The sequence below is a fragment of the Solea solea genome, chromosome 3 (genome assembly GCF_958295425.1).
Source record: "Solea solea chromosome 3, fSolSol10.1, whole genome shotgun sequence".
Taxonomy (NCBI): Eukaryota; Metazoa; Chordata; class Actinopteri; order Pleuronectiformes; family Soleidae; genus Solea; species Solea solea.
The window spans coordinates 14596077-14612614 of NC_081136.1; the positions used below are offsets into that span (position 1 = coordinate 14596077).

General features: G+C 39.0%; 1 protein-coding gene across 1 annotated transcript in view; it reads left to right on the forward strand.

The window, feature by feature from the left end:
- LOC131455812 (glucosidase 2 subunit beta-like) overlaps nucleotides 1–15706 on the forward strand; it is a 115555-nt gene extending 99849 nt beyond the window's left edge. The window contains exons 14-15 of the mRNA XM_058623618.1: nucleotides 9431–9530; nucleotides 14043–15706. Of these exons, the coding sequence (XP_058479601.1) occupies nucleotides 9431–9530; nucleotides 14043–14180 (238 nt within the window). The 3' untranslated portion in view covers nucleotides 14181–15706. The remainder of the gene's footprint in view (nucleotides 1–9430; nucleotides 9531–14042) is intronic.
- The last annotated feature ends 832 nt before the right edge of the window (nucleotides 15707–16538 follow it).

Below are 16538 nucleotides of genomic sequence, written 5' to 3' on the forward strand. Positions count from 1 at the left end.
TCCAGCTCACTATCACTGTGATCCATTTAAGTTTTTAAAAGTCTCCAGGAAGTACATTGTCAGCATTAAGTAATTAGCTTATTATTCAAAACATTTCCACAAAAACAAAAAAAGCTTTAAAGTATGCCCTCACAACAGAGCCTGGCCATAATAACCTTTCCTCATGAGCAGAAGTGCATTTGAAATATTCATGTGGCTTTAAGAGTTAGTTTTAGGATAAACACATGGGAATGGTTCCAGCTGTAAAGATATAAGAGACACAGAATGTCACTGAAATATAAATAAATATTTCATTTACACTTAATTTTTCACTTGGGACAAAAAAAGGTGCCGAGATTAAGTAGACAAAGAGAAACATCTAGAATATAGACATGTGATTGGACAAAACAAAAATTAGAAAACAATGACAACTATTTTACTATGATGCATCTTCCTCCAGACAAAAGAGAGTGGGAGTGATTCAGCTGTGGAGGAGGAAGGGATCAGTTGAAGGGTCATCCAATGTGTTTTGTTTAGGGACTCGTGGGAAATCAGGTGGCAACGCAGTTGGGGTCACGGGGGTCGACGCGTGTCGTCCTGCAAAGTTCAAGGAGCTCGGCCTTCTATTGTGCTGAGGTCAAACTGCTCTGCACTCATCATCATCGAGGGCGCACTAGGAGAGAGTAAAAGGCAGTGCTGAAATTGCACACAGCCCGGTAGGCAGCTTGCTTGGTCACCCTTCAACCTTGGAAACACGCTGTGTTTGACGGCCCAAACTTGGAATACGCCCAGCATCCAAGGCTGGAAATGAGATAGACAAAACAGAAATAATAATACCTCACTGCTGGGCAGACACAAATATACAGACTGTTAAAAAACAGTGGGAAGGCTACAAAGGAAAGATTGTCAACACTCTGGTTATGACTGTACACTTTGAAAAAAGAAGATGAAAATGTAGGTTATTACTTGTTCAATGTATGGATCCTCTGATAGAAGGAAATACATTGGTTGTAGAAGAAGACACAAACTTAGTGGAGCGGGAAAGAAAGGAGAAAAAAGGTGTTGACAAACTTAAAAGAAACAAAAAGCTAATTAGTGTTGTCAGTTACTCCTGCAGGTTCATATTACTCAGTATTCAAACCCACAGGTCTCCCTAGAACTGCTTTATTGAACAGTAGATTTTCAAACGGCAAACAGTGGAGAAGCAAGGTAGCCTAGCAACATTGAAACCACAGTGAATGACTGCATATGCCCACTGCGATGGAGCCAGGCAGTTGAAAAAAAAAATGACAGTAAAGAGCAACCCCAGAGAGAGTGGGATGTTCTGGCCACTGTGAAAAATACAAATAGGTTGGCTGTTTGCAGTGTTTTACTGTAGACATACGTAAGCTTTTTACAGATCTGACTCTTTTTATTTTTTTTAAGCCTTGTACAGATGTAGCATAACAACACTTTCCCTCACAGGCTGCCAGGCTGGTGACCCTATACTGTGTTTTCACTATGCAGTTCACGCATAGCTCTAAATAAAAGATCCCCAGATACATAGTACTGTAAACAAGTCTTAGGGCACCAACAGCTTTGTTCTATTCTATGATCTTTGGCTTGGCATTTGGATTAGAATGATGTGATTGAATGTTGGTCTGTAAATGAGTTTAACTCATACATGTGTATGAATAAACCTTTCGCAACAGATCGACATGAAATAGTAGGACAAACACAGGTTTTGACACTTTCACCTGTAGAAGCAGTTTTTTTTTCCCCTAAAACAAATGTTTTAAAACTGCATACGTGTTTCCCATATTTTCTGGATGTGTTCCAGTAAGGTGATGAAGAAATAATTATACTCTATGGGGCATTATAACATTGCTAAAACCACAAATAATCTAAAAATCATCAGTTACTGAGAGAAAGTGGTTCAAAGCTGTGGGTGCCTCCAGGCTGTCAAACTCCTTTCAGGGGCCTCAGCTCAACTGATCCAGCTGTGCAAATTAATTAGCAAGCATGGAGACTCTGCTCTGTGGACACAGTAAAATAAAAAATATGTATACATGATCAGTGACGGTCAATTTGTCATTAGGCTTAACTTAAATCTTTAAAAGGCATAAAAAGGAATGATGGAAAATATATTATGTCCCTTCTCCTTCTAAGATTAATTACTGCTCACTTGCAGTTTTTTTGCACTGGCTGCGCATGTATAAACAGGAGAAAATTACTGTAGCTAATTATCTCGATTGGTGGCCATTTTATTGCACAGCGATCACAAGGGAGCTGTAAGATTATTACTGTGAAACTGCTCAGACTCAAGCAGGTTACAAATGAGCACAAAGAAACTGAAAATCGACCCGAGATTGAATCAGGAAATAACACAGTTCAACACCTCTTGACAGAATAGCCTGACTTAGGGGTGGGCAGTCGCAGGCTAAAATCCACTAAGTAAATCTTCTAGGCAGTTTCCAACAGCCACTTTATTAGGCACCTTAAGAAATAGGCATTGCACCTGATGTGGTCCTGTACTGCTGTACTCCATCTGCTTCAAGGTTTGACATGTTACGTGCTGTATAACATGGTCTTGTCTTACTAAAGTTGATGTCATAGTGTTTGACGGGTTATTTGAAAAACCACTACTTCTACACTACGCTCGCACATAATGCTACTATTTCCTTTGGATTTATTTATCGATTACTTTATTGACTATTTAATTTCTTTTCATGATTAGAGGGATGAGATGAATTTTCATTTCACTGACTGTACACTATACTTTTAATGGTTATGACACTGAACTAGCTAACTACACTAGTTGCCACCGCCCCATTTCATGTCATTCAGATTAAAGCAAATTTATTTTGCCCATGCAAGTTTTCTTTTTTTTAAAAAAGCCCTTTGTTTGAAAATGCTCCATTATGTTTTTTTTCTTTGTGTTACACATTACAGATGTTATTGTGTTGATCCCAGAAAGAGTAGTGGCTGCCTTAGTTGCAGCTACTTGGTGCTCGAATAAATAATGAAGAATTGCAGTGAATGTGTGGAGATGTCTCTACCCAGTATTATACTTGCAATGTATTCGTGACAGCACCATCTTTTTCTTTTCTATAGATGTTTTAGGTTTTATTATTTATGTACATTTTCATTGTACAAGCAGCCCATAAAAGTTAAACATAGTGCTCCAGTTCTTCATAAATAGTCTAGATTATCTTGCTCTCGTGATTAAATTTTTCATTAAACTGTCACAATGATAACAAGCACCCAATTTTTTTTTTTTTTGTAAAAAGACTAATGGCTGCTTTTTGCTTTACCCTCCACTGCTTTGCTGAAAGCGTTGAGTGATGCTTCCTTTCATCTGTTCATATCAAAGCCGGTCGAGGCCCTTAATTGTTTTGATAGGCATTTTTAAATTGATATATTTTATTATTATGTTTTTCCACCTTATCTGAGCTGTAATGATTTAACCCACGAAGTAACACCAGTTCCACCGGAACAAGTGCATAATTATACATTTAAGTGTTCTACTTAATGGGCTCATTTTCAAGCTGTCAAGGTCATTCGCTGGAGTGTCATTAGCAAAGAGAGGGGCCCTCTTTACCTGGGAACATTGCAGACGCTTAATGCCCAGCACTCAAGAAGAGCAGGCCATGGTTTACCACTGCAGCTACTGACAGTCAGTCAGGATGTCATGTAACACACTAATATAGAACACGCCATGTCTATTTATGTATATTTATGTCCCCACACTTTGTGACAAACTTGTGTGTCGGAGGAGAGGGTTAAAATAGTAGGCAGTGGAGGGTGGGAGGAGTTGACACTGTGAACCCCCGATGGCCTTTCTGTTGGGTTACCATGGCAACATCTAGCCCACTCATTAATGAGGCACAAGTGAGCTGTTAACGGAATACTGATTTGGGTTTGACATCAGCCTTGATTCATATGTGTCAGGAGATGTTGATAAAATATGCACCCTGAATTTATTTTATAACTGCACATAAAAATCGTCTCTGTGCTAATGCAGCACCGTGTAGGTTATACTCAAAGTGTTGGAGTAATCATTCAGGTTCATGTGCTGGATTAAAGAAAACTGGCCTACAAAACAAAAGCCATAATTTTACTGTCATTCCGGCAGTTGACGTGCAAAAGATTTATTGATATTATGTACTGTATCTTGGATTCTCGACCTTTTCCAGTCACACTCGCCGTGCACATGTTCCAGTCTTCCCCGAGGCATGTCAATCCATATGCAGAAAGTCGGCTTGACATTTGTGCTGTACAGTGGGAGCTCTGGGCTCTGCTGGTACTGGTGCCATTTGTTTCCCAGATTATGTTGTTGCTGTTGGATTATCAGGAGGAGAGACATCTTGAGACATCCAATCTGATTCTTGTTGTTCTTGAGCTTTTTTTTTTTTTCTTTTTGAAAAGCCATTTTTGCCAGCAGCATCAGAGGCATGGCCCGAGTTTAACACCATGGCAGATTTATTTTTGTTTTGTTCATGAACACATTCGACCTTCATTGTAAAGCCGATCTCATCACTGGTACAGACAGTTTAATGTAAAAACATTTCCTACTTTAAACATACATAAACATATGCTTTTTAACCTTTTCCCACAACCCCTAGAAATACATGAAATGAATAAAACAGGATAAAAGCCATTTTTTTGTGAAAGCAAAGTCTGAGCCTGTGCCCTTCACGTGTTCCAACACGTATGAATTATTTATTAAGGCGCTGGGCACAATGGGTGGTAGGAGCATCAGTGGCTGGCACGGTAATGACAGTGCCTGGGCTCATCTCAGAATGCCGTTCTCTGATTGGTGACCTTACTTGAGTGGCAGAGGTTAGCAATGCTTACTCCTTCTTGGCTATGAGAATGGGGCCCTCTTCTCTGTGTCTGTCTGTGTGTGCAGCGCTGCTTCACAGAATCCAAATTAAGCAGGGTCTTCCAAATTGCTCTCTCTCTCTCTCTCTACCTGCCAGTGCAGCGCCGTGCCTCATGGTGTAAATGATTAGCACGTTAACAGCATAGTGAGGGGACTAACTTGCTGCTCCAGACCCCTTGTTAAAGCAGTGAAAAAGCCTAGCTGTGAGCTATAATTCTTTGCAGTGGCAGCTAATGAGTGGATTCTACGGTGGGAAGGTGACAGTAATAAGTACAGACGTTATACCATCTTAACACAGGTACCGTATGTCATTAGTAATGCACAAGGTTAGGATTCAGAGGCTGATGGGTAGAGAAGTATTTACATGTAATCTAATCATGTGCTGGCTTATCCAATCTTTGACAGTTGCTGCAAATGGGTGTGTGTGTGTGTGTGTGTGTGAGTGACTTTGCTTAATGCTGATGGTGTTTATTAACAAGGGAGTGAGATGAGCTGCCTGTTAAGGCTGTGCATCGACAAGAATTTGGCAATATGATACACATCGCGATGCAGCAAGCAGTGGCGATACGATAAACTGGGATTCTACAAACTATTTCTCCCAAAAAAATATTTGGTTTCAAGAAAAACTCTCATAGTAAAAGTGAGTGAGAGAGTGAATTGGCCCAAATCCTACTGTCAAATAGAGGTTGGAGCCTTTAGTACAACACAAAACCACTGTCTGAAAACTGTTTACAATAATATTGACATGGATACACAGTGCTTTCAAACAATCAATACAGTACCATACCATGAAATGTTGTGATATTTTAGTGCATAATAAATATTTTCTTACACCCCTTTTGCCTTTAGGGCCTATGTATCATTTTATGTTTCAATACTAGTGCACCTTTTTTATTTCTCCACTTGCCTATGACTCAAAAATTGAAAGTATGATTTGAAAGTAATTGTCCGTAATTTATAAAATAATAATGTTTTAGAGCTTCTTTACTTGTAATACGTCCTATACATACGGTACATGTGTATGTTAGCATTTTCTGTACATTTATCACAGAGACACACAGAGACATGCATCGCATACGCACAAATTCAAATTTTTTGGCCCAGATCTCTCCCCCCTCAGTACATGCAGGATGTTTTAGCACCAGCGAGGAGTTGTCTAAATGATAATTACTTATGAAAGGTTGATTTGTGACTATATCAGAGGGGATAATTCTCCACTCAGCGTTGGGCAAGATTAGGGGCGGATCTTCAGGATTTATCACTCAAGGCATAAGGATTAGCGCTGCGGTGAAGTTTAAAACAGAATCACTGGCGACCACATCCTTTTAAAGAAATAAGAGGAGCTTATATCGGCTAAAGCCATTATCACACGAAGAAAAGGAAGTTAATCAGCTTTTTTAACACTAATTATTCCTAATGAGGATTAGTTTACAAAAACACATTAAAAACAATATTCTGAGACCATTTTCCATAACAGTTTTGACCCCGTTGTTCTTCACAGAACAACAAAGGTCTCAAGCACCTAAAACTGCATTTTAATGGCATTTTTGTTGGTACTTGATGTAATTAAATCACACTTCCATCTGTATCACACCTTTGCAAGTTCAGAGAGGAAATTAAATGAAATTGACTCCTTAATGTGCGCAGTCAGAGGCTTAGATCGCCTAGGTCCACTATCTCATTCACAATGCAAAGTAAATGCACGGATAATAGGTTTAGCTGGTAAGATATGCTGCTGTTACAGGTTTATCTGTGCTGCAAAGTGCATTTCATGGCATTAGCGGAAGGCCAGACAAAGAATGAGTCATAACTCAGATATATGTAAATACAATTCTCAACTTTGTAAGTCTTAAAGTAGCACATGTTTAATATCTTCTGCCATAAATAATTAAAAGGAAATCTCTTTCTGATCTGTCTCCATGTGGTCAGAAATGTATTTCCACAAAAGCTAAGATGGGATTTACTCTCCCCTGCTCGTGATAATCTTTTTACATATTTTAATCACTTTCATTCTTTCACTGAATTTAAAAACAGAAATGTGTCTGATGTCCTTCCTCTACCCTTGGAAATCAGCGTACTAAATAGTAATGTTGGGTGTGAGCTTGGGCAAGCGAGCTATGTTTCCAGCTTGGCTGCAGAAAACAGGTGCTGCAAAATATATATACATTAACCCAGATAATATAAGGAGACTGGCCCTGCTGCTGCAAGTGAGCATCATGTGTATCATGGCTGCAGCTTAAAGCCAAACAATGATACATTGGATGAGAAAATGAAGTTGTCATTGAGTCAAGGGGGGTCTATTTTTGCACATACAATGATCGTCTGTCACAGAGTCAGAATACCATATAGTTCTGTTAATGCTGCAACATTAAGTAATAATGTCCAATGTGTAGGTGTAAATACCTATCTGTTGTGGTAATAAGCGTAGAATGGCTGTAGAAAATGAGCTGCCAATACCTAGTGCACGAAAGTATTATGGCATGGAATGATCTGTCAATAAGATTCCATCTTGTGATTCCTGTGTGTCCAAATGACTGGAGTGTCTTGGCCACATCTCAGTGATAACTCAAGCCTAATTGACAGGGCCTACGCTGCCCCCTGGGGCTCAGGAGGGCTGAATAGAGATTAAAGAAGGACGTGAACGAAGGTGAGGTGTGGGAATGAGGTGTATCTGGTGATGGGGTTTGCAACGTATGAGGTGATGTGCAAGGGTTTGCTGGTCAAGTAGTAGCAACAGCCAAAGCACTGTCACGTCTCTGCTTACCATCTCTGCTGGCCCTGACAGCAATCCATTTGAGGGCCTCCTGGTGCTAACAGAGTGCTAAAACCCAATCAAACGGGCAGGAAGGGAAAAAAGCAAGACGCTCAGGCCCAGCCGGCTTCCACTTGTGTGAGCAATTCACCTCTGAGTGACCCATTTAGGTATCTTAAATAAGCTGTGCACATCATGAACAGCTGAAAAGCCACACTGGGGGACCTGACTGTGTCAATAAAAGTACTTTTTAAAATCCAAGAGATCTCCATGTTTGTCTTATTCAAGGTCAAACGAGGAAAAAAAAAATGCCTTCAAACAAAGGACATTGCTATTGATATTAACAGAACACAACCAAGTAGAATATTGTTGGTTTTTTTTCACAGTCTTGCATTTTTCTATGTTTTATCTATTGTGATAGTGCTTCATTAATATGGCCTAACTGGTTTGTTGTTAAGCAACATCCTAATGCACAAACCTCATCACGAGAATTGAATCTCAACATGACTAGTAAAGATATTTATGTAGAGAAAGCACAAGAGCACAAATCTCCGCCAAGGCTGCATAGTTTCTTACAGTATAAAAACGCTTTTCTATCTCACAAGGATGATCATTTTTATTTATTTATTTATTTTAATCCTAAAACTGGACATTCTGAATCAACACCAAAATCAAGTGTGTGACACGAAGTCAGGCAAATGAACACAAGCAGTAAGAATGAATGAATCAATGTATTGTTTTGTTTGTCGGGGACAGTGCATCTTCATTGTTGTTTCTGACAACATGTAGGTCAGCCAGAAAGGCTACTTTTTAATCTGCCGTCCTGAGACCAATGTAAATGTAGTGCTTAAAGGCAAGATGAGATCTTACCACTTTAATCCTTTTTGGAAATGTCAATTCAAGGACATTGATCAAGTGTTGTGCTTGTGCGGTGGATAGAAAAGCACTTGGGCATATTAAAAGTTAAGTTGAATTCATAACCTTTAGTTGATCTTGATCCAGAATGATAAGCATATACTTGACTAGCCATTCATTTAAAAAAAAGAAAGGGGCCTTGACATTTTGTCAGGTTTGTTTTTAGATTTACTTTGCATGTTTCTAAAATTAAAAGATTGATTTCAATGTTTTATCCAGTGCTACTGTGTATTTGCCATGACAGACCGATTGCAAACCAGTGAAGAGTGGAGATCAGAGCAAAACATTTTTCTCCAACGGGATTACAATGTTTTACAAAAATCCGCACTTTCTAGCAGCATAACTGCGTACACCACCTCGAAGAGGCTGCTCAAGGTCAACAAAAGATCAGAGGAAATTATGCTGCTGAAAGTCTAATCAGATGACATCTGTCAGTACTGTGCTGGACAGCTTCCACTGGCACTGCTTTGATTGTCCTTATTCCCTTTGAAAGATTCTGTGAGCACGTAATGAGCTTGCACTGGGCAGAGGAAGCCCTTGTAAGATGGGCTTTACTGGCATTGTTTTTTCTCTTCCTGGTCCCTTGTGTGTTGCTGCTTTAACTCAAAAAACTGTAATTAATATTTCCCCTCCATTGTTGAAGAGAAGAAGGCCACAAACCAAAAGAGGGAAGTGCCAAACTGGCCATCTTGCCAACTTTTTTATTTTTTCCTGGAAGAGAGCGCTTCTCGTAAAAAACCTGCCCAGTGGTGTTTATAAAAATGATATGTTTCTCGGCTCAAATTGTCCCAATTGTTTATCGAAGAAATTACAAATTTTTCCTTTAGCCTTACAAAAAAAAGACAGAAACTCTGCTTTCGCAAGCAATTTGTCATTTTGTCAAGAAAAGAGTATACATTTTGTTTTCTCTTAAATTTCAGGATGTGGGGGATGTGGGCAGGAGCACCGAAGAACCATTACAGTCAGATGGTGTATGAAAATGGAGAGCCCTGCTGGCAAGGAGGATCACGCAGTGCCACAGTAAGTACTACATGTGTGTGACACAAAAACGTATATAAACACACTCACACACAACATGTGAGAGAGCAGAGAGAGCGCAGAATAAACCAATGAGGGAACAAAATGAAGAGAGACTCTTAATGTGGTGATGTGCTAAGAATTCTGCTTTGACTTAAATTCATCCTGTACGGTGGCCCTGAAGACTCAAGATGAATGCAAAAGCCACAACGGAGGTCAGCACTTATGGGGGGGGTTTTCGACAGTATATCGGGGGCAGTGCTGCTGCTGGCTGGTGTGCAGCTGTACTATTAGAAAGCAGAGTAACGGGCTGAATGGAAGACCAAGAAGCAGTTTTGGTCTTCCAAAATACCGGCAGTACACAATAAAAGTACTTTATACTACTTATGCATGAAGTTTGTCCAATAAAATTGAAACCATAAACTACTAATAAAAGTTGTGGTACTTCATACTACTTGTGCATTTAGTTCAATAAAACTGAAAGCATAAACTACTCGTAAAAATTTCAATTCTTTTCAATACCATAAAATAAGACAAGATGTTCCTTTATTCGTCCCATATGGGGAAACTTGCATCGTTACAGCAGGCAAAAATCACAACAAGGTAGACGGAGAAGAAACATTTTAAATAAGCAAAGGAAATCCGAGTATTAAATATGTTCTGCAAAGAAATGTGCAAGATGAACAATACAAAAACAAGAGGAACGACTATAGCTCCACTGACCGGTTACTTTTTTCTACATCGGTGCTCTTCAAATTCAGGAACGGCTGATTTGACCCTGGAAATCCAAATTACCACATTGAAATCTTGTGAGAAGTGCCGATATGCATATTGATAATCTTAAGAAGTGTGTACTGTCCACTGTGTACTGGACAGTACCGGCCCCACTTCAAGCAGTGCTTCTTCCTAGTAACGCTGCACACCAACCAGCAGCACTGCATCAGAAACGGGACGTACTATAGAAAACCCCCCACAACTGCTGACTTCAGTTGTGGCTTTTGCATCCCAGTCCTTGTTTTTAAATGTTTTATTTCTTCTAAAAAAAAATAAATAAATAAGGAACCATCAAATCCCTAAGCCAAATTACAGGGCAACACAAACTATTGTCATTCACTTCTTAACTGCAGAGTTTTTCTTGTTTTACATCATATTTTTAAAAGATTTCTCCCTTTGTTTGTTCTGCTCCTTTTTTCATTGTTTTTCTACTGTGATGGCAAATGGTGTATTAAGTGTATTGCCTTCTATATTTATGTTGTCATCTTCCTGTGTTTTCCTTCCTCTGAGCCGGTTTTTATTCACTAGTGATTCACAGGCAGTTCAATTTCACTGTCAAAATATGTTAGATTACAGTAAATGAAGATATACAATGTTTTTAGAATAATTGTTTATCATTTTGACTCTTTATTTCTACTTAACTCTAGCCTTGCAGGTTGGGTTTTAAACTTGAAAGCTTGTATTTAAACAAGCGTTCTCATGATAAATACATAATATAATTTTGCATAATTTCCATATCATCATTTAACAGAATAGTTTCACACATAATTAATTCCAGTCACTTATAATATGTCAAAATGTAAAGCTACTGTGAGAATTCTTTGAAGTGTTGAGCTTCATTTGTGGTAGCTCGGTTTTATTCTGAGCTAACAGCTGTTGTTGAACCGACAGTGTTACTGAAATGGACAATATTCTGACTGTAACTTTTCTAACAGTCATATATGAGGTTTGCATCAATTGGGGTACATAAAAAAATAATTGAATTCTCTTCACTGATAAAAAACTGTTCCAAATAAATGTTTCCTCGGAGGTTACAAAAGGAAGAACAAAGATAATTTGATCATTTGTGGTGTGCTTGGACCAGCTTTTGAGAGATTCCTTCTGAGAGTTTGTGCTGCCAAAATGATATAGTTTACAGATTAATATGAGGTGCTTACTGTAATAAAATACAGCACCTTGTTTTTACCATAAACCGTTTCCTAGAAATTCTGGATAATCTACAAAACACAGTCAACTGTTTTCAAATACACACTGCAACAGAAAGATTACCAGTGTACAGCAGAATGAGAACTTGTATAAAACTTGAGGTTTTATTACCCAGTTTGCTTTTCTTTTTTTTTTTTTTTACACAATCAAATCCTGTGCGTGTGCACTTGAGCAGTGGGCAGTGTCAGTCAGTTAAAGAAAGATGTTTTGTCCAAAGCCATAAGATGTAAGCTGATTTGCTTTTCAGTCCACAGTGATCTTTATGCTTAATGCTGCATTCTCTGTTTCTTCAGGATTGGCCACCTCCCTCAGTCATGTCTGTGCCTTTCATTTATAATCTTTGCGTTAGAATTTGCTCACTTAAAAATGTAGTGCATTTAATCATCTAATTTTCTTTGCCCTGCCCCCTCTCTTCATATCAGAGTCCAGTGAATGTCGTCTGTGAATGTATTCATACCAACCAGAGGACACCCTCTGAAAAGACTAAACTGAATTCCTTTGATGCGACCTTCTAACTATGTGCAGTCGGCATAAATGAAGTCTCGTCAGAAGTCAACGCTCATTATATTTGAAATGCTGAACCTCGTCTTTGGGTAGTGCTGTCTCTTTCTGCTCTAAAACACACTCCTCTCTTTATACTTGACTAGTGGGACCAGTGATGTATTGTTTCACTGGTGGATATCAAGGTAATCCAAATTCAAGCAGTGTGCAGTGTATCTCAAGTCCACGGGGAAGAGTGAACTCAACTGTTTCATTTATTAATTGAATTCGAGCTGCTGGACTGTTGCTGTTACATGTGAGCAGTGTGTTTAGCTGTAGCTGTGGCAGATGAGTGCGTTTGAATTAATGTTTGTTGGGGAAAAACACGCAAGTATATTCACAGGCTAAATCCTGGGTCTTAATTTGTTAAGTAGAACCATTATTTGTGCTTATTTATTTGAAGACGGATCAAGAAACGCGTTAATTGGTCATACAAATTTTAAAAAGGGAAAACTTTTTTTTTTTTTAGTATAGATCTAGTGCTTAACACCTTTATCCTACATTTTCCATGATGCATCTCCACCCAGATGACATCACATCACCTGGATTATTTACTTAAAGGTGACAAAGCTCTCCCAGATGCTACTGAAAACAAAATATAGAAAGTTTATTTGCTCGGAATGTAGAATAAATCTGATCAATCTAACGTTTGTCCACCACAAGCTCGATATATGGCTTGGTCACTTATAAGAAGTCACAGTTGAATCAACAATGGTTATATGCATAACATAACATACTGTAAGTGAATGATTTGTTTCACCACGTGAAATGCCTCCATTTTTAATCAAAGTAGGGGACAAAACCAAATCACCACTTGTACCAGACTCAGCACAGTAATACCTGTCAAGTTTCCATCTCTCTGCCTCACTAGGTGCTTTTGTTCGCCAGAGGGATTGTCTGTACTGGGTGCAGTATGATGTGAGGGGTTGCTATGGAAACCCCCTAGAAGTAAAATAAGTTGTTTTTTCCTCTCCAGTCTCTTACAGAGGGTGTCAAAGTTTCAGATTAAATGACATGACAGTGGTAATCACATCGTCCTCTGTCCTGTTCACACGTGCTGTCAACAACAGTGATGTCCCATAATGTCCCGCAGTTACAGCCACACGTTGGTTCTTGTGCTCTCCGATGGCAGGAGAGGTAGTAATGAAACTGTATCGTGTGCTCACTTTATTTGAGGAGAGAGCAGAATGTGTGCGAAATGACAGCTGCACTGTGTAAAGACTGAGTCTGTACATAATGCTGCCGTTTAGTGATTCACATTCTTCTTGAAGGAGAATGGAGAATCAGTCGGTACATTTGCGCGCACAGTCAACGCTGTTCAGTTAGACGACTCCCCTTGTCCCACTATACAAGCAGTAGTGGGGAACAGATTTATTGAAAGAAGTGTGTCAGCTATGCTAAGATATCTTCCCCTTTTCAGCTCATTAGTGGTGAGTTTATGTTTTACTAGTGACTAGTTCATAGCGTTTCGAGTGTTGTTGTGAGTCTCCCTACATCCATGAACTATAAAATATTAATTTTTTTAAAGGAATACTTAACCGATTTGCATTTAGCTTTGTTTTACTAGAATGGGTTGTAGTATTTTTGAAAAATTGTGCTTCCCAACCTCAGTTTCCCCCGTGCCCACCAGTGCCACTTGGTCCTGTTAGCTTAACTGTTAGCAAAGATGGCGGACACTGTTTACATTCTGGGAATGAGGTCCCACCCCCCTACGAGTGGGTCTAAAAAGTGCGGAATTAGTGTTGCAGTTTCAAGGCTTTTCAAGGTTTCCCGACTCACCCTATCATTTTTATTCATTCATTCATTCATTCATTCATTCATTCATTCATTCATTTATTTATTTATTTATTTTTTAGGTCATCTAAACGTACTGTCTTAAGAGGTAAGACAGTCAAACTCCCCCCACACACACACTCTGCCTTTGGCGCTTAACGCAGCCTAACAACACTCTTCTCCCCACACCACCTCAACTTTTCTTTCTTTGTGCTTTTCTAGGTCACACTGACATGCGGAACAGAGACAGCCTTGCGATCGGTGAAGGAGCCCAGCAAATGCCAGTACATCATGGACTTTCAGACTCCTGTGGCCTGTCAGCCAGTGCTAAAGCAACGGGGCATACACAGTGAACTGTGACCCCTCCCTCAACTGGCCTAGCCTAGATTAACCTAGCTGCCCCCAACCGTTCCCCAAACGTCTACCCTGCGATGACAGGCTAGGGTCCTGAGGGTCCCCTCTGACATCTGTTACCAGAACATTTACTTCCAACAAAGTCTTGCTAAGGTCATAATGTGATTTTTAGTAACTCTGTTCTTCCACTTTAGTTTTCATTGTGACAATGCAGCTTTATTTCTACTATGTCTTAGTATTGAAAGGCTGCATGAGTTAGTGAAGGTATATATATATATATATATATATATATATATATATATAAGGGTTTAATTCTCAGCAATATGACCATACAATTATTATGTATTTATTGAATACATAGAATCCAACTGTAACAGATCAGTTGCATTGTAATCTGCCATTATCACTTTAAGTGATTGCTGTGTCAAGTTGATGTTTTTTATAAGCACAAATGGAAGAACTGCAGACTTGTACTTTATTATAGTGGATACTCTTGTCTGTTGATATTCAGTATGTTTCTATTGCCAATACATCAATGAAGAAGAAAAAAAACTTAAACCAACAATGATTTGATCATCTATTATTATAAATACACAGAATCATGCATTTTGTCAAAGTTATCTACTAAGTTTCTTGTTCTTTCATTATGATAAACATTAGGGCTGTGTTGACCTCCTCCCTGCAGCTGTAAATACTAAACAACATTAAATGATTACAAATATGCAGCTGATAATAGTCCCCAGCAAATGGTTCATATTTGCCAAAAACCACAATATCCAGCTGTTTTGGGAAATGATCTGGCCCCATTTTAAAATGTAACATGTGTCATATTTGTGACCTGTTTTTAAAGGTTTACATCTTGAGCAGGAACCAGTGGGCCTGGGACTACACAGTGCTACAGACTGAGTAAGAACGCCACACCACACTGTAGGAGAAAAGAGAAGCATTGTTGGTTTAGTTTTTTTTCTTTTTTATCTGTTTTTAAATATAGGATAATTTAAGCTCAGCATTGTCCTTTACATACTGTTTCCCCTGCAGCCCTTAAAGCTGGGTTAGGCAGTGTAATGTAAATGGATTGATCTGAAAACTGATGTAGTCGTTTGCCGCTCATCTATCCTCTGTTTCAAGCCTTTGGGAAATCTGGCCCACAAGAGGAGACATTGACCAATCCCAGCTCAGTTATTGTACCAAGAAGCTGTCTGTATACTGCCCTCCACTGCAAAGCTGCCTAAAAAAAACTGTTTGACAATAGATGCAATAAAGAGACATCAATATCAGCAGAGCTTTTCAGAGGTGAGACATTCCCTCGGGGTCATACAGTATTTTATGTATGAAGCACATGTCTGTCCACACTCATCTGGTGAGAGTCCCAAAAATGTTTGAAGTAAAATGTATTATTTTGACAACTTGATGATGAGACTGAGTGAACTATTTTTCTATTCATCCTGCCGACCGCAGCTTTACGGCTTAACAATACAACTGTATGTACTGTAGATAGTCAAAGAAATAAAATGACATTTCTGCAAGTGTAACTGTTCCTCTACCTCACTAAACTTACCGCAAAGCCTTAAAATTGTTGTTGTTAACTCAGATCTTGTGTCGCTAGACCCCAAGTCTCTGTCCATAGCAAGTTGAATGGAGTACCAATAGAGTAAATACAATTATTTACATTTATTATGATTTGGGAAATACTGACGGTGTTACATAGCATTGTAATAATGTAGTATTTATACACAGTAAACGACTCTGGCAGTGTTGTATTTTTATATATAACCAGTAGTGTTATGTTAACACTAAATTTGTCAAATCTAACACAAATTGTATCCTGTCCTAATGTGTTGGTGTAAACTTGACCTTCGTAGTGTTACTTTCACACTGCAAACGAGGAATGATCATTTCATCCCTTTTACTGGTGAATGTTCCCATGTTAAATTTCTCAATCACGCCCTGTGATTCGGGTCCAGTTACTATTTAAAGCGCCAGTGCTGCTGCAGCGATAGGACGCGCCTGAAGTCACGCCCATAATTCACGCAAGGTATCATGGGCCAGAGGAATATGATGGATAGTGTTTATGTTTGTGTTCATGTGTCTGTACCTGCATATTATTCCTAAACATACCCTGCAGATTCATTAATGTAAAATCACAACAGTTTTCCAAGTATTTACATGCTTTCACTTCTTATTAGTGATGCACTGCTGACTGAATGTGACATCTCTTGATTTCACACGACTCTCCCTCGCAAAAGCAGTCTGCTTCTCTCACTGTGCATGTTATCCATGATGTCGTTATGTAATGTAAGAGAGTGGGTTTTCTGCAGCACAGCCCTCTGCTCATTAAGCAGGAGCTAAATCACTTGTCAGGTA